Source organism: Micrasema longulum, unplaced genomic scaffold, assembly GCF_059751315.1.
Source record: "Micrasema longulum isolate JH-2025_06_02 unplaced genomic scaffold, ASM5975131v1 h1tg000127l, whole genome shotgun sequence".
NCBI classification, from domain to species: domain Eukaryota; kingdom Metazoa; phylum Arthropoda; class Insecta; order Trichoptera; family Brachycentridae; genus Micrasema; species Micrasema longulum.
This window is the reverse complement of record NW_028277333.1, coordinates 1,138,161-1,159,858: the sequence shown is the minus strand read 5'-3', so window position 1 is coordinate 1,159,858 and position 21,698 is coordinate 1,138,161. Positions and strand designations below refer to the sequence as shown.

General features: G+C 30.0%; 2 protein-coding genes across 4 annotated transcripts in view; both read right to left on the bottom strand.

The window, feature by feature from the left end:
- Window positions 1–8,563, bottom strand: part of LOC148284358 (peroxidasin-like) — a 95,541-nt gene extending 86,978 nt beyond the window's left edge. Inside the window, exon 1 of one of the 2 annotated variants that reach the window (XM_088240936.1) lies at window positions 8,078–8,563. In XM_088240936.1, coding sequence (XP_088097062.1) covers window positions 8,078–8,253 — 176 coding nt within the window. In that variant the 5' untranslated portion in view covers window positions 8,254–8,563. The remainder of the gene's footprint in view (window positions 1–8,077) is intronic. The other variant, XM_088240943.1, reaches the window with a different exon arrangement.
- Window positions 8,564–19,408: 10,845 nt separating this feature from the next.
- Window positions 19,409–21,698, bottom strand: part of Hn (phenylalanine hydroxylase) — a 42,337-nt gene continuing 40,047 nt past the window's right edge. For both annotated transcript variants that reach the window (XM_088240916.1, XM_088240923.1), the window contains one exon: window positions 19,409–19,999. In XM_088240916.1, the coding sequence (XP_088097042.1) occupies window positions 19,843–19,999 (157 nt within the window). In that variant the 3' untranslated portion in view covers window positions 19,409–19,842. The remainder of the gene's footprint in view (window positions 20,000–21,698) is intronic.

Sequence of the window (21,698 nt, the reverse complement as noted above, 5' to 3'; positions counted from 1 at the left end):
GAGAATACTCAATTATTGAATGAAAATTGCGAAATTTTCAAACACAACTATAAAAAATGTAATTACGAGCTCTGCCGTCAAGACTTATACGTACGCAGAGACAAAACTTAAGGTGAGGAAAGTAGATTCTAATTTTAAATGCAGAAAATAATCCGAAGGTGAAGACAATAGAATGTATTTTCCTCACCTTAAGGTTTATCTCTGCATACGGGTATTATCATCTGAAGACTGGAAGATGAAGTTCGAAGAACATAATACAAATGGTATGACCTTGATTTTCTCCAACATTTTACGGAAAATAACAAAAAGATATGCCCCATTTAAAAATAGTTAATCAAATTGTAACAATCAACACAATGGTTAAGTAAACCATTAATTTAGGTTTTAAAAGAGAAAAATAAAATGCGGACGAGGGCGAAAAAATACAATAATCCACTTGGTTATGCGGCATTCTCTACCCTTAGAAAAAGATTCAAAGCTTTGCGAGGAAAATGCTATAGAACTTACATTGAATCTGTTGAAGAAGGTTTAGTAGACAATATTAAGTTATTCTGGTCATTTACTAAAACATAACGTGCTACCAACTGTATTCCAAAAGTTATGATTTATGAAAATGAACGCGCTAGTGATGAAATTGCCGTAGCTGAAATGTTCTCGAATTATTTAACATCTGTTTTCAGTAAATCAAACATTGTTCAGAGTGTATTAAATACATCCAAAATATCAAATGATAATAACTACCAATGAAACATTTTAACGTAAAAAATAATGAAGATTTAATCAAAGTTTCTCTTAAAAATTAAGATGTTAATAAGGATCCAGGGCCTGACCAGATACCAAGTATGTTTTTAAAAAAACTGCTGTAATGAATTAAGCAAACCATTGTACGTGATATAAAATAAGTCTTTTAGTAAATGCATTTTCCCTGATTTATGGAAGATTGCTAATGAAATCCATAAATCTGGGGATAAATTGTCTGTCACAAATTACAGACCTATTTGTATTCTTTCATGTTTTGCCAAAGTTTTTGAATCGTTAATCTATAAAGTTGCTCTGTAATATTTTAAGCCATTCATTTGTCCCAAACCACACGGTTTTCTTCCTTAATTCTAATCTTCTGGAATATTGTGACTATATTTGTTCATCATTTAATAAAAAGTGTCAGGTGGATGCTGTATATACAGATTTCCAGAAGGCCTTTCATAAAGTTAACAACCACATGTTGATACAGTTGGAGTTGGAATCAATCGGTGTACATGGTGGTCTTCTCAGGTTGATGATATTTTGTTTGAAAAACAGAACCTAAATTGTATGCAAAAATAAATTTGCATCATCATTATTGACTGTAACATTTGGTGTGCCGCAGGGCTCTAATCTTGGACCATTATTATTTTTTATTTTTATAAACGATTTTGGCTCCCTGTTATAGTGTTATTATCTTTTCTTTGTCGATGACTTGAAAATATTTCGTAAAATTGAATCAACAGTTGATCACGCAATGCTTCAAAAATATCTTGATTCCTTAAGTGAATGGTGTGAACTGAATGATATGCACCTAAATGTTGAAAAATGCTATAAAATAACGTTTACAAGAAAAATAACTCAAAGCTGTTTTATGTATAGCATTAATAATATTGACCTCAACTCAATAAGCACAATCCGAGATCTTGGAATTACATTTAACTCACGTTCAATTTTTTCCAATCATTTTAATCATGTTAAAGATAAATCTTTACAAATGCTGGGTTTCATACACAGAATATCCAAGCCATTTAAAAATGCAGCATCAATAATTTGTTTGTATAATTCTCATGAACGTAGCAAGTTGGAATTCAGAAGTATTGTTTGGTCACCTCATTATGTGATTTGTAAAAATATAATTGAAACTGTACAGAAAACAATACTTCGTTCTTTGTCATTTAAGTGTAACATGAGCAGAATATTTCAATGTTATAAAGAGCGCTTAGAGTATTTTAAAATTGAAAAGTTAAAGGTATTGGTATTTCGAATAAGGTACCTCTTTTGTTTTTTTAAAACCTTTTTTGTTTAACATAAGTTTTATTGTTTTAAAAATCTAAAATATGCTAAATTTAATAAAAATCTGTATTTTATATTTAAATAAATAAATATTTAATAAGAAATTACACGTTAATACAGCGAGGAACCTGACGAAGAGACGGTTACGTCTACAAACCAGTACATATAAAGTAGTTGGTAAGTGATTAAATAGTAATTTTTACTTACTAACATAAGTACTTAAACACAACGATCTTCTTCTATTTTATTAGAAGATGTATGCCTAACTCGTTTATGTTAATAATATTAGATTTGTGTGAAATCGGATGCGTTTATAACCAGGTCTATGAGCTGCACGCAACATTTTGACCTTAAGGTCAGGGTTTCAAATCCAGTAATCGCTCGGGGCTATCTTTAATTCTTGCTAACACAGTTTTCTCACGCGCTGTGGACTGATATTAGTTTTGTAATCGGAAGGAAATAAATACTTAATATTTAGTTATGATCTCAAGAAAAACTATTCAAACAAAATCATGTCAATTTTCAACTTATTTATCTGATATTTAACTGTAATTATATATATGTATCAAATAATCCTCCAATTATTAATCCTATATCAACTACTGAAGAAAAAGCTAGTAATGGTTTTGATATTATGTACCTGTACTCGAATATAGTAATTTAAACATTTTTTTCCATACCGTAGAGCTCTTGGGGCCGAAGCACCCACCTGAGTTTCTTCATCCATGGACCAGATAAATCAGGTAAAGCAAGAAACCAAAACCAACCTTCGACAGAACAAATTCACCAAATGTGAAATTGTGCACAAGATTTAATTTTCAATAAAATAAGCTTCTTCTGATTAACGTTTATTTGACGATAAAGACACTTCTCATCAAATTACAAAACTTCTTAAATCTACTCAGAGGGCACAATAATTAACAATAGGTAAATTAAAATAGTGAATATAAAATGTTATTTTATTCAAATAAATTTTAAGGTTCAAAGTTAATTGTTAACAGTTAACAGATTTCGTATAATATCTGATGCAAATATGAATTTATATAATGATTAGAAAATTAATTTTATAATAAATCAAATAAAATATTGTTAAGTGAATGTTTTGAGAATAAAAAAAATTACCAACATCTCTTTGTAGAGTCTTGAATGAATAAATGCTTGAAGGCGATAATTATATTATGCATTACAATCAAACATTACTCTTTTAAAACTCGATATATAGGGTGTTTGGCTCATCGTTTGCCAAATTGAATTGGCTGAAAGGAGAGGTCATTTGCTTTCTCATCAGTCCTAGAAAAGAGTTTTGGGTATATGCTACAAGTTTTACGGTTCTACATATTCAAAATTAAGTGCCAGAAATTTTTTTTTTTTTTAATAACTCGAAAAATTTTTGGAAGTAGTAAAAATAAACTTAAAACTCAAATTTCATTTGCAATTTAAAAAAACTAAAAGTGATCATGATCTTCGAATTATTTTATAAAGTTTTGTAGTTTATCCTCTTTGCAACGGTGTGCAATATACTATAAAAACCTTTTTATAACTTCACTAATTAGCTAAAATTATGTAAAGGGACACATCTGTCTAATATTCGATATTACTATAAAACACCAGTTTTCGGATAAATTACATGCGTTAATGGGTAGCAACTGCTATTCGACTCCTTTGCAGTAAAAAATATCTTCTATCTCTTTCTTAAATGTGATACTTACGTTCCTAAGACTAGAAATTAAAAATCAAAATTCTGTTTAATTAAACATTAATTTTAAAACTACAATTGTTGTTCAAATTGTTGCCCTCTGTTACGTATACACGCGCGACATCTTTGTCTAACTTCTTCCTTCGCACTTACGTATTCAGTTTTGTCGTCATTTATTACATGCATACATGGATGATCCAGACTTTTTAAAAAATATTCTCTGGACAGACGAGACGACATTCACAAAAAAAGGAATCTTAAATTTACATAATCTTTACCACTGGGCCCCAACGGATCAAAACCCACGTGTTGACACAAATCGACAATACTGCAGTGAGGGGTACAATGAAAGCTTGTAAAGTTTCTTTCTTTTGTTATTTTCGCAGTTTGATTGTAAAGAAATATTAAATTTTCGCTTAATTAGTTTTAAAAAAAATTATATTGATATGCGAAACAGATAAAAGACTATAGCCTTTATGAACAGTTTTGGGAAAGGGGTGGATGCTTTCATTGTAATTTAAATTTGAATGATTAATTTTTGGATTTTCGATTAAAAAAAAATCAATGAAAAAACACGTGTAGCCTAGAATTTTTTTATAGGACTGATGAGATAGCAAATTATATCTCATTTCAGTCAATTTAATTAAGCAAACGATGCGCCAAACATCCTGTATAACAAATTGATTTTATGCAGTCGTTTGGTTCAAAATCCGTTATGGTCGTTCGCGCAAAAATGAGGGATTTTGAATTTAAACTGCGCTTGAATGTAATTAAGTCTACTGCGCGGTACGCGGTATATCAACTTAAGATAAAAGAAAGTAGAAATTGTATTTCACGTAACTTAATTTTTGAGATCATCCACATTTTTTGACAGTAGATTATTTAGTGTAAACCATGATTGAAAATGGCGCCATATATTTGAGCTCCGTTCTTTTAGATTTTCGCCCAGTCAAAAAATAATTAAATGATCATCAATATCGACCAGGATCATATTAGTCAAAAATTAAAAATTTTCAGTGTTTTTATATCAAAAACAGCATTATAGATCGCCCTACTTCCACGTAGCGTCAGAACATATAAAATACATACAATAGGTAAAAAAAAGTTTCTAGACAGCTTCCGAAGCTGCCACCGATTTCAAGCAGTTGCGTTTATGAGGTTGAGCGTCGACCACCCAAATCAAAAAATCAAAAGAGCAAAAAGAGATTGTTCGGTATGGCCAATAGCTCCCGTCCCGTATCATGAACGGCGAATGTTGCCCTTGCAAAAACCGTGTGACGAAGCACCTACCCTGAATGTATTCGTTATAATACGACTATTATGAAGTAATATGTGGGTCACAAATATTACAAATCTTGTTCATGGATGGTAGTTAGAACGGAAAAACTACCCAAATGGTCGGACAGTCCAAATGGTTGGAAAGAAATCTGTCTTAATGGACAAACTGCTCAAATGGTGAATCGCATTAATTATGGGCGAACTGTTCGTAAGGATAAACAGCTTGAAGGGACAAAATGTTAAAACAAATAAAATAAACAAACAGACTAACTATTAAAATAGACAAATAGTCTAAATGGAGGAACTACCCGATTGTATAAACTGCTAAAATAGACGAACTGCTCTAAAAGAAAAACTACCTAAATATACGTATCGTCCGTAGGGACAAATAGACAAACTAACCAAGTAAACGAACTGCCGGTTGGGTAAACTGCAGGGATTGATAAACTGGCAAATAATCGTACTGGCCAAACAGATGAATATTTCGTCGATAAGCCAAAAAAGTCGCAGGTCCAAACAGAACAACTATCTCAATGGATTATACGTAAAATGTGGACTGTTGTAATAGACAAACTATTGTCCGCAGAACAAACAACTTGGTCGAATAAACTAGACAAAATATAGGTTAAGACTAATTGTTCGAATTCATCACCATCATTCCCTTTACACAATTAATGGTGAAAAGGGCACTGTTTTGATATACGAATACTATTCGTAGAACATTTTGATTATTTTTTGGTACATGAATATAGTACGATCAGTCTTACGCTTCAGTTGCCAGTGCAGGGATCATGAAATAATATAATTTGAAAACACTATTTTGTATAAATATTTTATCTCAACCATGTTGCGAATCAAACCTGAGACCTCTTGCATGGTAGGCGAATGCGCTGACTATTTGACCACGAACCGAAATTTTTTTTTCGAATTAAAACTAACATATTACAACAGAGATGAAGAACATTTAAGAGAAAGTAATATAGAAGTCTAGGCATCTACAAGGCTTATGACCTGTCTTTGGCTGGTTAAAATGGCCACTTTACACACTGTGTAACATTCACCATTCTGCCCATATTTGAGAACATCTATATTCCTTCATTTCTTTCATCTATTGATGTTTGCGAAGTCCTGTAGATGCCTAGACTTCTATATTACCTTCTATTAAATGTTCTTCATCTTTGTTGTAATATGTTAATGTTAACGGCTCCCCAGGGAGTTGAATCCAGTCCTTGTTTACAAAATTTGGACAAACTCAAAACATTGTTGAATCAAAACTAGTCCAAATTAACGAAAAACACGATGCGAAAAATTATCTGAGCGAACAAACTGCCCGAATGAAAAATTTATTTGATGGACAAAGTACAATTTGCCCGAATGGACAAAAATGTTCGAACAGAAAATTTGTTAAAGTGGACAAACTGCTCAAATGGTAAAATTGTCCGCAAGAGAAAATAACTCGAATGTCTTGACTTTCAAAAAATTTCAAGGCCGTTACTTCCGAACATACGAACTTTTAGAATGTAAATATAGCCCGAAATTCAAACTGCTCCAAGCAAATTATCCTAAAGTAAAAACAGTTGAAATGATTGGACTATCCATACACATGAAATATCCAGACCCACAAACTGACCAAACGAACAAACCGTACGAATTGACAAACTGTCTGATCCGATAACTGCTTTAATGCACTAATTGTACGTTTAAAAATCAATTAACTGCGCAAATAGATGAACTGTCCAAACCAACCAATTGCCTATATTTGCCCATTACATTTATTTTTTCTTTGTCAAGGCGGATGAAAAATACAGTTCTTTGTGTTAAATAATTAGAACCAAAATCCTAAACGAGTGTTTCCGATTCGATGGCTACTCTAAGGTAAAAAATCTGAAAACAAAATCGAGTGGAGAAAAGTCAACCTAATAGTGTAGTGGTTGGAGTGTTTGCCTATCATGCTTGAGGTCCTGATTTCAATTCCTGGGACGGTTAACATGAAATATTTGTTTATAAGGTTTTGTACTAACATATTTTACTGTCCTTGGATTGGCATCTGAAGCGTAAGACTGATCACATTATCTGCATGTAACAGATGATTGAGATACACTGCATGTACTTTTAAGTACACGAGGTGCGGATTAGGGTTTGATGATAATAGATAGTTTTTTAAATCATGTTTCCGTCATCCGCAACTAGAATCATCATCTTCATCATAATCTTATCCGCCTCTGATAGTGCATTCGGCATTTTATTGGTTCACCATCGTAACCTATCTCGATCAAATAATCAAGATGCGCTGATTGCAGATATAAAAATATGATGCACAAATATTGATGAGTATATGAGTATGCACAACAAGGCGCGAGCAAAAAAAAGGGAAATATAAAACAGAAAAATTTGGTTTAAATGGAAGACATTTTCGAAAAATCAGCATAGATGCCTATATCTGAAATGTTATCCAAAACGGCGATAAGAAGGACAAACAAAACACGATATAAAAAAAACACCAGCAGATCAAGTATAAAATAATTTAAGAAAAAGATAAATTCCAAAGAAAATTTTTCAAAGGCATAATACGCGGTGTTTGATATTCACATATATTATATGTTCTCGTGTGTAAAGTGATCACTTAACCCAGCCGATGACTGTCATAAGCTCTGTAATGCCCAGGTCTCCATACCCTCCGTAGTTTTATCACTTCGTCACATTTTTATGTTCATTGAAATTTAATAATTTTTAACCTCATTTTACGCGGTTTCGAAATAACATGTTCCAAAAATTAAATTTGAAAAAAAATTGTACATTAATTTAACAATGCGCAATAGTAATACATTTGTTATATTATTCGTTATTTTATGAATAAATGTAATGTAAATAAATGATGTTGTGTTATATTTATGAATAAAATTATGGCATAAAAAATAGTAAATAATTTAATTTTTTCGTAATCCCGATTTTGTTTTGTACATAGAAACCTATCCAGTCTTTACTATGTGGAATGTATCCCCCCGTTAAAAGAGGTTTCAGTGCAAACAAAACAACTATGAAGATTAGTTTTTTTTAAGTACTTACACTAAAACAGTATCGTCGGGAATATGCGGAATTGTCTCCAGTCCTATATACATGCACCTGACTTGTTTCTTTTGGCACATGCACCTCTTGGGACATTCCCCTCGAGATCCCTGCAGCAGCAGCAATCCCAGGAGCACGAAACTGAGCTTCTTAATCGGATGCATCACTGACGTCATAAATGCTAACTTTCAGTGAGCGAACGACTTGAACACCGCGCGGTGAACCGCCTCGCTGAAGGCGAAATTTTACGACAAAATTATTTAAATCCAGGAAATTAAATAAAAACCGGAAAAGACGATCTTTCACGTTAAATTACACTTAAACACAATTAAATTTACTTTGAAAAAACGAATGTTTTAGTGAACACGATGAAAAATGAAAAAAAAGTAATTATGAGTAAATAAACAAATAAATTGGCACTAAAAAAGGTACGCGAGAGCTACGCGAGCTTAGATGCGAACCGCGCGCTGGCTCGTACCAGACTATTACCAATCTACCGAACTGCAAGCAATGCAGAGTTCATACTACCTACTACCTTCGTTCAACTGTATCACGTTTTTCAATTCGATCCCTTCGAAAAATTGGTTCATATTAAATTTCACTAAGAATGAATGTTTACTTGCAGTTCCGATCTAACAAATTAGAATTTCATCAGTTTTTTTTGGTATGTTACCCATATTAAAAATAAATATTACGGTCGGCTTACTTACTAATTTTGATTAAGTGATGCATAAAATATAAAAATACTGTAATTGTTATAAAATCACAAAGGTAGTGTCTCAAATATTCATTAAAAAAACATTTGTTAAAATGTAACATTTTTTATATTTATTTTACGAAGAAATGTAGTTTTTTCTAAAAAATAATTAAATAAGTTCCTTATTGCCAAATTCTTAAGCTATTGTTGAGTATTTAAGTTTTATTTACAAATTCTGCGTATGGTTAAATATTTATTAATATTCAAGGGATTAATTAAGCAAAGGTGTCTGCCAAATACAGGTTCCTTTAAACACTCAGGTTTGTTAATATCTGTTGAGGTTCTTTATCTCTGTTAAAATGTTTATTTATATTGATTGAATTTCTAAAGGGTCAAATCAAGGGCGTTAAGAAGGATTTAGATTATTAATTTTGTATTTTTTATTTTCGAAATTTGCAAAACTGGCTTTATTTTAAATATTTATTGGACACCTACCCATATTTGTGTCCAATGTTTGATTTACTTTAAAAACAATTAGATCGGAATCCATTTTTCCCTTTGGAGCATAATATTTTACACTTTTTATCATAAAAATGGTTTTTATTATAATCCAGTTTACGCATTTGTATAAATCACATTATTTGTAATTTTGCAATTAATATGGTTGAAACAACAATAATATAATGTGAAAACCTGATTAGTCATTTTTTATTTCAATTTATATGTTTTAATTTTAAATATAAATGATGCGTATCCTCAATAAAATAATATGCTAATTTTGAAAAAAACGTGTAAAATTAATGAAATTACCCAATGTTATTAAATATTTTTATAAAACCACTTACCGACTTTTCTATTTCTACCGGTTTCGAGACGTACCCGTCTCCTCGTCAGGAAACCAATTAAACCATTATGCAAAACCTACCATACACCTTCACCACAGTTACACGAAATGCATTTTAATAAGCACACGCACTGATTAGGACAAAAATGCACTGATTAAATTATGAAAATATTTTATGCTGTTTGAGAAATAGTTTTAAAAAAGTGAGAGGGGATGGAAGGAAGAGCTTGAGTTTAATAGGTTTAGGGGGACCATTACAATGGGACATGTTATAACGTGCTATATTTAAAGGTTGTTTGATAATTGATAAAAGAAACATTATTTGAAATTGTGAAATATTTCCATTTTATTTACGTACTTTTAAACCTTTATTACATTGTATGTAAGATTTTGACTACTGTATTTTTATTAAAGTCATGATTAAAATTGATTAGGTGATTTGCGAATTCGGAGAAATTGTTATTATGAAGAGACCTCAAAATATGTTTTTTGACACGAATATCAAAATTTCTTGATCTTCTTCCAGTAAGTGGTTATATACAAATACTTAAAAAGATTTAGTAAAATGTTCAACCACAAAGTTAATGCTTGAAATATTAATAATATAACTAATTTTACCAAATATTAGTTGAAATGTTTGACCACAAAAAAATGTTTTAAATTTAAATATTAAAATAATAATGTTTGAAAAACCGTTCCCTAAAATATGTTCTTTAGAACTTGCGAAGTTTTAAAAATATCGATGAATACGAATGTTCCGTTTTTCAAAATAATTTAGCACAGTTTTCAGTAAAAATTCTCGCCGCGGCGATTACGTTTGCTTCGTTTTTGGGAACATTGTTCGGGATTAAGAACATATCGGACCAGAAGCCGTCGTCCTTGAGACTAGTATAGACGTGCGTATAAGCTACATGCTGTTTCGCAAACTTTGGACCTTCAGCGTAAAAGCTTTCCGAGATCAAAGCGGAATGCTGTGCATAAATAAATGATAACACATTTTTTAATTGCATTATTTAATAAATTTATCGGCTTCCATGTATGGTAGTAAAAATAATTAATCTGGATTTTATAATAACACAGTGAGGAAGTTCAGTGTTTTTTTATTTGTTGATAAACTATTAAACTAAGCCAAAAAAATATTCATATAAATCAGTGACGTTGTTCAAAGTAGTTCGATTTTATCCATTTTTTGAAAATGATTTTTTTTTAATGATTTTTTTCGTACATTTTCAAGAAACTTTGCGTACAATTTAATGCACCAATTTTTACCGCGCGCAAGAAAACATGTATTGTATCCAATTTCCCGTAGGGCTAAAGTTCATCATACTAAATGGACACACCTTATTCATCGAACCCCCAAAAGTACGTACACTTTCGTTTGTTTAAATTTAGCTCTTTTAAGTTATGAATGCAGTTTAATAACTTTTTTCTCTTTTTTAAGATAACACTTACGTAGTTACGACTATGATTTTTTGCAATGCTTTAGTGTTCTTTTCATATTTTAACAGTCAAATGAGCAAATACCACAAAAAGTACTTGGAATTATAATGTCAATAAAGGAACATTAAGGAACGAACATTAACACTTTGTATCCCGGAGCCGTGTAAGCACAAAAAAAGGAGTAAAGCTAGGGTTTCCTAGGACAGCGGTGCCCGTATTTTAACGGCCGTAGTGAACGGTGATGCGGTGGACAGCCGTCGTAACGATGACTAGAGTGTGGTTTCCTAGGAAAACGGTGTTATCAACACCATTTAACACCATTTCCCTATGAAACCACTCTCTAGACGACGTTACGACGGCTTCCCACCGCATCACCGTTCACTACGGCCGTTAAGATACGGGCACCGCTGTCCTAGGAAACCCTAGCTTAAGGCCCTGTATATGTGCGAACATTGCAATGCGCAATGTAGCCCTCCATAAAGGCTTATACTACTTAACTATCATACAAAAATGATCTATTCAATTATTTCAAATGAATATGAGAAGCTTAAATTGATTTAACCAAGTATTTTATTAATCATGACACTTTTAAGAAACCCTTCACAAAGCATGAAATTTCACAAAAATGGGCCGGGTACAGGGTAAATTCTATGTGTGTTCGGCCGGTGCTCAAAGTGTTAATACATTTTAAACGGCCGTTTTTGCTCTCCTATAAAATGGCTCACTTAGACATACCAGTATACTTTTGGTGGTGTCATTTGTAAATTATTATTAATCCTAAAATAAAATAAATAAAACAACTTTGTTGCAATTCAATCTACATTGGAAAAACTAAAAGAAACTATAATATTTGAGTAAACGAACACCCAAGGTGCTTAAATAATAATAATTTTTCCGAATTCGCAAACCATCTGATATAAAATAATCATAATTTCAATAAAGACACTGGATTAAAAGCACTTCATATTAAAAATAAAATATTAAAATTAGGCAACTTAGAAATCTGAGAAATTAAAAAAGCGATTTATAATAAGAAAAAAATAATTAACAACCAAATAAACAATATTTCTATCGGTCCTCTCCTGTCTTGCTTCGAAAATATTGATATTTAATTACCACCCTTGTAGGTTAGGCTTAGTAGTTAGTATTTAGTTAACACTATAAAAATAAAATATAAAAGAATTCATTATGAAGAATTCATTATTCACGTAAACCTTGATGAAGAAGCTTAAAAAAAATAGTGGTTAAAAACAAAGTTGTTTTACTTATTCTTTTATATACTAACCACAAAGTTAGTGTTTCAAATATAAAACTTATATTATTTATACTTTTGTTTATGGCAATCAAAAAGTACTTTATTCGCGACAACTTATATTTTCATTTAAGTTGTAAATTAAAATAATAAATTTGCTTCTACTAATTTATTTGACCCATTAAAGCTTTCGTCCTCTAACGGGCATCAGATTGGTTAATATTATACGCATTACGCAAGTTAAAAGCATTTATTTAAAAAAACAAATCACTATCTTATTATTTACTATTCATTATTTACTTTTCAATCTGGAAGTAGGGTACACATGGGCATATTCTTATGTGTGCTCTAATAATGATAATGAAATTGTTATTTTTTTTTTATTTTTATTTTATTTTATTTTGGAAAGCCAACAGATTACAATATTTATTAATTACAGTGTAGGTTAAATTATATATTAAGATCCAATTACAGGCCTTCTCGTAAGCTAAAAGATAAATATTACTAATAAGAAGTTAAGAATAGATATTAAATTTAGATATGTATGTACATTTTACAGTGCGGATAACATAATAATAAGTATACATACATATGCAGCGAGTATAACATTTGCGATAATTATTGAGCCTTATAAGAAGAACAACTTAATTGAAGAAAATAATAATTATAAAAATAAAATAAAAAACTCAAAAACTAAAATAAAATAAAGTGTTTATAATAATTAACTAAATATCAAACTCACATACACATGTACATGTACATATCCATACACAATCTAACTGCACAGGTAGGTATTTCGGTTAAATAAGATATTATATAAGAGAATATTAAAAAACATATTTTTTAAAAAATAAAAAATAAAAAAAATTAGTGAAACATAAATTGATTTTCAATTACTTTTCTAAAATTGTTGCATGTTATATTATTAATATCAATATGGTTAAATTTATTGTTATACAGATTGCAAGTTCTACATATATAAGAATTTTGGCAAGCATTATATTTTTTTATATTTTTTTATATTATATTTATTAAAAATAAAAATACGTTTACTCTCCTAAAACGGGGAAGCAGGCAGTTAAATACTTAATTAATTTATTTAAAAAGAATTTACGTAAATAGATAGACGAATTGATTTTTAGTGTTAATGGTAATGACATAGGATTGAGATATTTGTGGTTTATTTATTATTTATTTGTGTACATTTGGTATTTTATTTTAAATCTGGAATTAGGGCACACTTAAAAATATTATTATGTATGCTCTAGTAATAATACTGTAAATACGTGCGTCTCATTTATAAACAATTTTACATGTAAATAAAACTTAACTTTATGTTCGAAAAACTATCAAAAAAGATAAAAATGATTTATTTTAATAAATTATATTTATGACATGACATGACTTTAAAAATGACATTATTTACTGCCCTAGAACCGGGGCTTTTCCTTGTTAGGCAGTTTAGATGACTCACCAGCAAAAACAATTAATATGTATGTGTACTTTTACTATTCAATTAATCTATTGTATAAATAATTGTGTTGTAATGGTTAGCGGGTTTGCCTACCTTGCAAGAGTCTCGGGTTCGATTCCCGACATGGTGAATACGAAACATTTATTTAAAAGGATGTTTTCGCAATATCCTATTTCATAGTCCCTGTACTGGCATCTGAAGCGTAGGACTAATCTTTTACCTTCAAGTAACAAAAACATTATCAAGATACTCTGCGAGTCCTGCATCAATGCAGTGCCCTATGCACCATTGGGTGCGAAAAAGGAATGATGATGATGATATAAAATTAAATGTAAATTGCGGTAATAAATATGAAAGTGTATTAACTGTTAACAGTTAGATATAAGGAAAAGTACATTGAAATAAAAAACAAAAAAACATACAAAAATATTTGTTTTCTAAAGAAAATGACGATGTAACGGGATACATGTGTTGGCGGTGTACGCGTATAACAGCAGAGGCTCTCAAACCTTTTTGTCCTGAAGATCACGTGCCGATTTTTCATGTTTTGGGTAAACCCCCGCGTTCCTAATATTGTTTTCATTACTAACTCGTCAAATTTAAATGTGTTATTGAAGCTGACACACAGCTCCTTACTAGAAAATAAAAAAAAAATGTTTATATTTATATATTGACTAACTAAAACGACAAAAATGGAAATCAAGTAAAAGTACATAAAAAAAATCACAAAACAATCGATGCATGACATGAAATGTACTATCTGTGTTAAATGGATAAATGCATTAACAGAAAGCCAAAACTTTGGTGATGGCCCGCCAAAATGAGATTCACTCTCTCGGACCCAAATTTTCCATCCTGCATGGGCCCCTTGCAGGCATTATATGATAATGTAAGTTATTGCCTATTTACGATGAAATTCCACCAAAAATTTGAAGAGTGAATTTTTAAAGAGTCAATATTTATGAACTTCTAAGTAAGAATATCGTTAAAATCGCTATTAAAATTATTTAATGACTGTCAAAAAATCCAATACTATACTATACTGGCTATAATTTTTTACGTATTTCCTCAAAACGCCACCAAAAATTGTCATTTTAATTAATTTTTTTTTTTTTATTTATTAGTGATTTGGTTGTATGACTTGAATTAAAAATTACTTTGACATGTCATTTTTTTTTAACTTGATTTCATTAAAACGGACAAAACACAAATTAAACCCGTTTTTTTCTACAAACGGTCTTTATTGAATTAGGCCACTTTGACAAATCCTTCTTCAACTGTCGTAAAAAATATTCTGTTTATTTTTTTTAACACGGATCTTCAAAACACCAAGAGCAGCTACTTTTTGACTATCTATATACATAAAAATTTAGCATCCGTATGTTTGTGACCGCAAATCTCGCAAAGAATTCAATGGATTGACTCAAAAATTTTACAGAATATTCAATTTTAGCAGAAGAGTGTTTTTATATACTTTTTATTCGGAAGTTCTAACGGAAACGGAACATTTCATGGGTTTTAAATTGACTCAGAATTTGTCATAGTTAACAAGTACTGAATGACGGCTCTACACATGGCAGCCATTTTAACAATTTTAGCCAAAGTTAAGAAAAAATATATTTCCTACAATCTAACTATATATATTTATTTATTTTATTTTATTAGGTAAACAAACAGTATGTACACAAATTTTGCCAATTTCTTTGTATATTAGTGGAAGAAACTCATGCACACACCAAAAAAATGTTTACACTTAATACAATAATTTAAATTATGTTCAGTATAATAAATGTAAAAAAAAACGAAATGAAAAAACATGTTTATTATAATAGTTGAATATCTGCTACTCTCAAAATTTCTATGAATTATGACTTAAATTTACATACATTGTCTCAAAAAATATCAGCCTCGGTAAATATATTGCTATATTTGTCGCCAATTCTAGGTATTGTAGATTGTTTAAAATAGTTTGTTGACGCGTTTTCTGCGTAAAACAGAAGATTTTGTCTTGTCGGTCTAGATGGCACACGGAATGAAAGTCTTTCAAGTAGGTTAGGAGAATCAATTTTATTATTTATTAATTTGAATAAAAATAACTGGTCTAACATCTTTCTTTGATTTTTAAGAGAGTTTATTCTATGGTACTGCATACTTTTAGCATGGTTAGAGAAGTTAATGTTTAACCAGTAGTCGAACTGTTTAAAAAAATTGTTGGACCCTTTCTAATCTATTAATACTTACATTATAGTAAGGTGACGAATTAGGAGTACAGTATTCTAGCTGGGGACGAACAAATGTTTTGTAAAGTTTTTCATATGTCTCTGCATGTTTAAATAGTTTTGATACTCGCATAATAAGTCCGACCATTTTGTATGTTTTTTTGGGACTGATTCAATATGAATATTTAACATTAATTTCGTATCAATAATAACACCTAAGTCGCGATATCTATATACATTTAGGTTCCGTGTGTTTGGGGCCGCACATTTCGGAAAGTAATCGATGCGATGGATTGACTCAACATTTTGACAGAACATTGCATCTCCTTACATTCTACAGCATAGTAACAGCAACGCCAATTAAGATATTAAATTAAGCAATGCGTTTTCTCGGTAAATGTATAGTTGCTAATCTATTTTTATTTACTCATCTAATAATTCATATCAGACAAAGCCACAGCGATGCGTGGCAGGGTTCAGCTAGTGTAATATATTTATTTAAAATGAATGTTTTAATAAATAGATTTTCAACAGATAAAAATACATAAAACATGAGAATAAGTATTGGCGATCACAGAACTGACAGATCACTGTCTATCATTCACCATTCTGCCTGTTTATTTTCCCCAGTCTGTTCATTTTCGTGAAATAAAAAAGCTTCACCTTAGATTTTTCTGCTGTTCTGTAGAAATAAATAAATATTTAATGAATAATTAAATATCTACTCTCCGTTTCTTATTTTTATAAAATAGGTATTTTTTTGTATTTATGTATAAGCCCTGTGAGCATTTGTTAAAAAATAAAGTCAATTGATATGGGTGCGATTTATTCGAATTGTTTTACCTAAACAATGTATCTCCTAAAATGGTTGTAAACTTTTTAATAACATTTTGTATGATTTCACGTTAGCTATTAAAAATCTTCAGTTGCAGTTTATTAAAATTTATTATAAAAATAAAAGACTAGTAATACTTTTGCTGTAGTAAATTGTGTATATTACATATTTATGTTTTCCTCCTTTTTTATTTCCGTATCAAACTCGATAAAATTAATTGGCTATTTGAAAGTTGAAGCTGTATTTAAGAAATATTTATGCAACCAAAAAAAACAAGTACCTACCTGTAACAGGCTCAATTTTCAAAATTTATCTTCTTTATGTATGTCTAGACGCCTTCCTAGTCTTTTGGTCATTAATGTAAAAATTACCTACAACCTATTTAGGTTATCTCTGAATATCCTTATTATGCTGTTAAAAAAATCATGAAAATTGTAGTTTACGTATTTAAACCCACTAAATACCAATTCCCGCAATTTGCTGTTACACAGTCCCATTCAGCTTTATTTTTTAATTATTTATTTGTCTTTTTTTATATTTGTTATTTAAAACTTCAAGGACAAAGAATAAGTATTTAGGCGGACTATTGCTAAATGCAATATCTTCCAGCCAACCATAAAACAGACTGGTCAAAAGAAGAGTTGGTCAAAAATTTGTACTAAAAAAGGAAAATATACATCAAAAGAATACATGCATGAAAAAAAACTAATTAATTAAAAATAACAGCTGTTTTTAATAGGGAGATAAGTGAGTTCTATAAAAAAATAAAAATTGTCGATGTTACAAAGAAAAGGTAATGGATTTTTTAATCTCGTAATTGGAATATTTGTGTGAATTTAGTTGACCTTGTTCTTTGCAAGACGTTGATTATATTTATGTTCAAACTTAACAAAATTATTAAATTTTTAACATAGAAAGTTCGTATTATATACGAAAAATAAGTTAATACTTGACTTGTTTTAGACTTGTTTTTTTTTCGTAATAAATGTCCTGGAGGTGTTCGAAAAAGCTCCTCTTAATGGTTACTTCGTTCGAGGATGAGTATTGGTTTTTTTCCTTAATTTGTTTTATAATCTGACCAAATTAAAAGCTTTTAATTTCTCAGTCAACACCAAAAGAAATGGAACACACTCAATGTGGGATGAACGATACTTACGCTGTGTTATTACTATATAAATACGTGAGTAAAATAATATAGCCAGAGTTCAAAATAACTATTTGTATGATTGATTTAAAGATATGCTCATTGTTTAGAATCTAGAATTCATTAGTGACGGTACATTATAAATACTTTTATAAGCAACATTTTTTTGTGTTATTATTTAAGGTATTTAGCATCTCAATAAAATGTTAAGCAACAGTATTGGTATTTTATTCTGCAAATGCGTAAAAGGAATAATTAAATAAAATAAAAAAATGACTTATTTTGCAGCCATTATTTTATTTTACATTTTCCGTTATTTGCGTATAAATCTAAACAGAAATAGATTAGATAAAAAAAAATAACACTTATTTCTAAACAGATGTGGAAATCAGACTGAAAATCAAATTGTGCAACATTTACATATCTAGATAAATTATGAAAAACAATTTAAGAGTAATTTAAAATAAAAGTTGTGTGTTATTTATGTTTAAAGCATTAACTTTGTGGTTTAACATATTAACTAATATTAGTAAATACTAGAATTTAGCCACTTACCGTCTTTTTTAGTATATCGTTGTGTTTTAATTAAGCTTAGTGCATGTTTAGACATGCTGGAGTTTGCATCTCTATAAATCTGCATGTGATTTGTGTATTTTAGATGGAGATGGAGACACTCATAAAACAGAAAACACTCCGTTTTCATTCTAAATTAATTGGTTTTACATAGATTCCTTGTTATTAAGTATTTTTTTTTTTTTTTTGCAATAAATTTATAATTGAAAATAATAATGATGATGTTGGTGTAGTGAGTGTCCTGACAAAGAGACGGGTACGTCTGAAACCGGTAGACTAAAAAGTCGGTAAGTGGTTTTATACTAATATTTTCTAACATTAGTTAAAAGTTATGTATTTCCGTTTCCCCAAATAATAAAAACAATAAAGTATTAACACTATTTTAAATGTTTTAATAAATATTTCTGTAAATTAAATAATTACTACAGATATTGTATTTATCGTTGACAGAAAATTTAAATGCTTGAGATCGAAATCATACCATTTTCTCCAAAAAGCAATAAAAAAGGATGGAATGCCACTTGTATTTATTTTGACATACATACATTCCTTATTTCTTTCTCCTTCATACATCTTATCATCCAAGTCCTTCGATTGCGTCTGTTTCTAACATGACCAAACTCGAGATTTTAGTAAATGTGACTGTCCAACCTCATCCATTGCCGCCCTCGTCCAACGATTTGGTTCACGCTCGCCATGTTTTTAAAAATTTCGTCTTCCATTCGTTCAACATAACCAAATCACATCAGTTATCCATTCTATCCACCAAAATTTGTCTTAAAATTATTTTTGTTTTACACATAAGTACCACTTTAACAAATTTCAACTAGACATGGGTAAGTAATTATAAACGTATTTATTAATTTATTTATTTTGGATAATTGAATTGAAATAAAACATTTTAAGATTATATTTTCTACAATTTTCGCTTCGAAGATTAATTACATCGAGCCTAACACAAATTAATTAGCAAAATATTGCAGTAGTTAAAAAACATATTGTTGAAAAATAATTATCCCTCAATTGTGTGTCATTAATAATAAGGTTAGTGACACAATAATCAAAAATAAAAATGTTAGTTACGATATCAAATAACAAAAGTAGGAAACATAATATAATATTCAGGCACTTGGAACATACTTTAGAAATGCGTCGTCAATTTTCAATATCCACCTATTACGATTGTTAAAACTATGAAATCGGAGTTCCAATGATAATGAAGAGCGGGCATTAGAAATCGACGACTTGAATGTATAAATAATAATCTATAAAAAGCGCTGGGAAAAATTAAAGCTTCCGCATGGAGGTCAGAAGAACCTGCATGTCCTGTTGCACATCCTGAATGAGTTTTTGTATTTGAGGCTTTGAGTCTAGAATGTCGACACTCTGCGTGTAAGGGTTGTAGCGAACCCCAAAGTCACGGGGGATGCTCTCGGAATATTTCCTGGAAAGAAAAACAGAAGATGTTAAAATAATTTACAAATATTACAGAATTTCAAGACAAAACACATACTCTCTCTCAATATAAATGAAAAGTTAACATTTTTAAAAGTTTTTTACAAGATAGGTAAGTTATTTTATTGATTAAACTGTATTTATGTATAAACATGTGTGTTTGTCATTAACAGAAAGAGTAATTGGTTGTTTGCCGGCTCCAAGTTTGTACGGGTATTAGGTAGGGGAGGACGGGGTTATATGCAACACTTTCAACGTTAGGTTTTATGTATTTTTTATTTTTAAAGCTAATCATGTTTTTCCAATGTGCAGATATCAAGTGAACAACAAATAATAAAACACAATTATTGAGGCTAGTGTTTTAAAAGAAAAACATAAACATTTAAATATTTATGTAAAGTCAAGTATTGTTGCAATATGCCAATTGTCCGGACAAAGTGCAGCATCTTTTGAGCAAATTGCAACGTTAAATAAGTCATCAGAAACACATGGTAAATAGTTTAAACAAACATAAAATGTGTTGTTGTTTACAAGGAAAAAAATGTCCTCTGCTTTATTTTTTCTGTCTGGTATTATGTCTCTTTTATTTTCCAAACTAATTTTTGCTGGGCATCAGTGTGAATAAAATATTTCCGTTTCTCCCCCTTTTTAAAGTTTTTTGCGGGTTGATGCTTTTAGGTAAGGCCCCACTGTTTCTGAAAAAAATGCAGTTCTTTTGCTTGTAAATTTTTTTGCTTGTAAAACCAGATGTTGTTCTACAAATCTGTTTGGTTTATTTATATTGCTATAATTTTATTTGGCTTTAAAACTCTAAAAAGCGGCTTTATCTCATACATGTATATGATCAATTTTGGATGGTGTAAAGGTGTGTTATCCCAAAATATCTGAGAATTTTAAAAACAATTTGAAACCTTAATTTTATTAAAGCTCATTGTATGTGCTAAACTGGTGGCCTCTGGTTAGCAAATTAATAGTTTAGTGTTCCTTTTTTTAAAAACGTTTAACACTAGCTATTTTACTTTCTTTTCAAGGTGATGAAATTGCATCATCAAATTTTGTTAGATATTCGTAAAGTAATTTTCCTACCATCAATTGGTATCAAACTCTACAAAATATTACTGCTGCAACGAATATAATCATAAAGATTTTCTTTTGTTTTCAATGGTAAACTCCAGGTAGTTATTTTTATAACCACTTATCATTGGTATTATCATTTGTGTATATTGAGTCTCATTAACGTTTATTTTAATTTTAGCAATAAATCTTGATAGCTTGGAATAGTGGATGTTAAATTGATATGTCACATTTCTCATTGAATTCTTTCTTCCCAACACTCGGTACTCTCCGATACCAAATTGGCTATTTTTTATAACGTTTAAGGCTATTATACCTTAATTTGTTTTTGTTTACAATTTTTCATCGTAATTCTGTAAAAAAAATACTAAATCAGTGACAACAAATGCAAATAACTCCTGTGCGTTCGTTGCAACTTTCCTCGTCACGTCGTATCCAATGGACATAGTCTACAAAAAATCTTATGGCTCTAAGATTGTCTGAATTAATGATTTATCACTAAATATAACCACACTCAAGCAATAAAATCAAAACCATGTACAAACTACTAAAATAATAATTAAAAAATATTTATCTTACACGATAAAAATCACTTCGAATTGTCCAAAAAAACA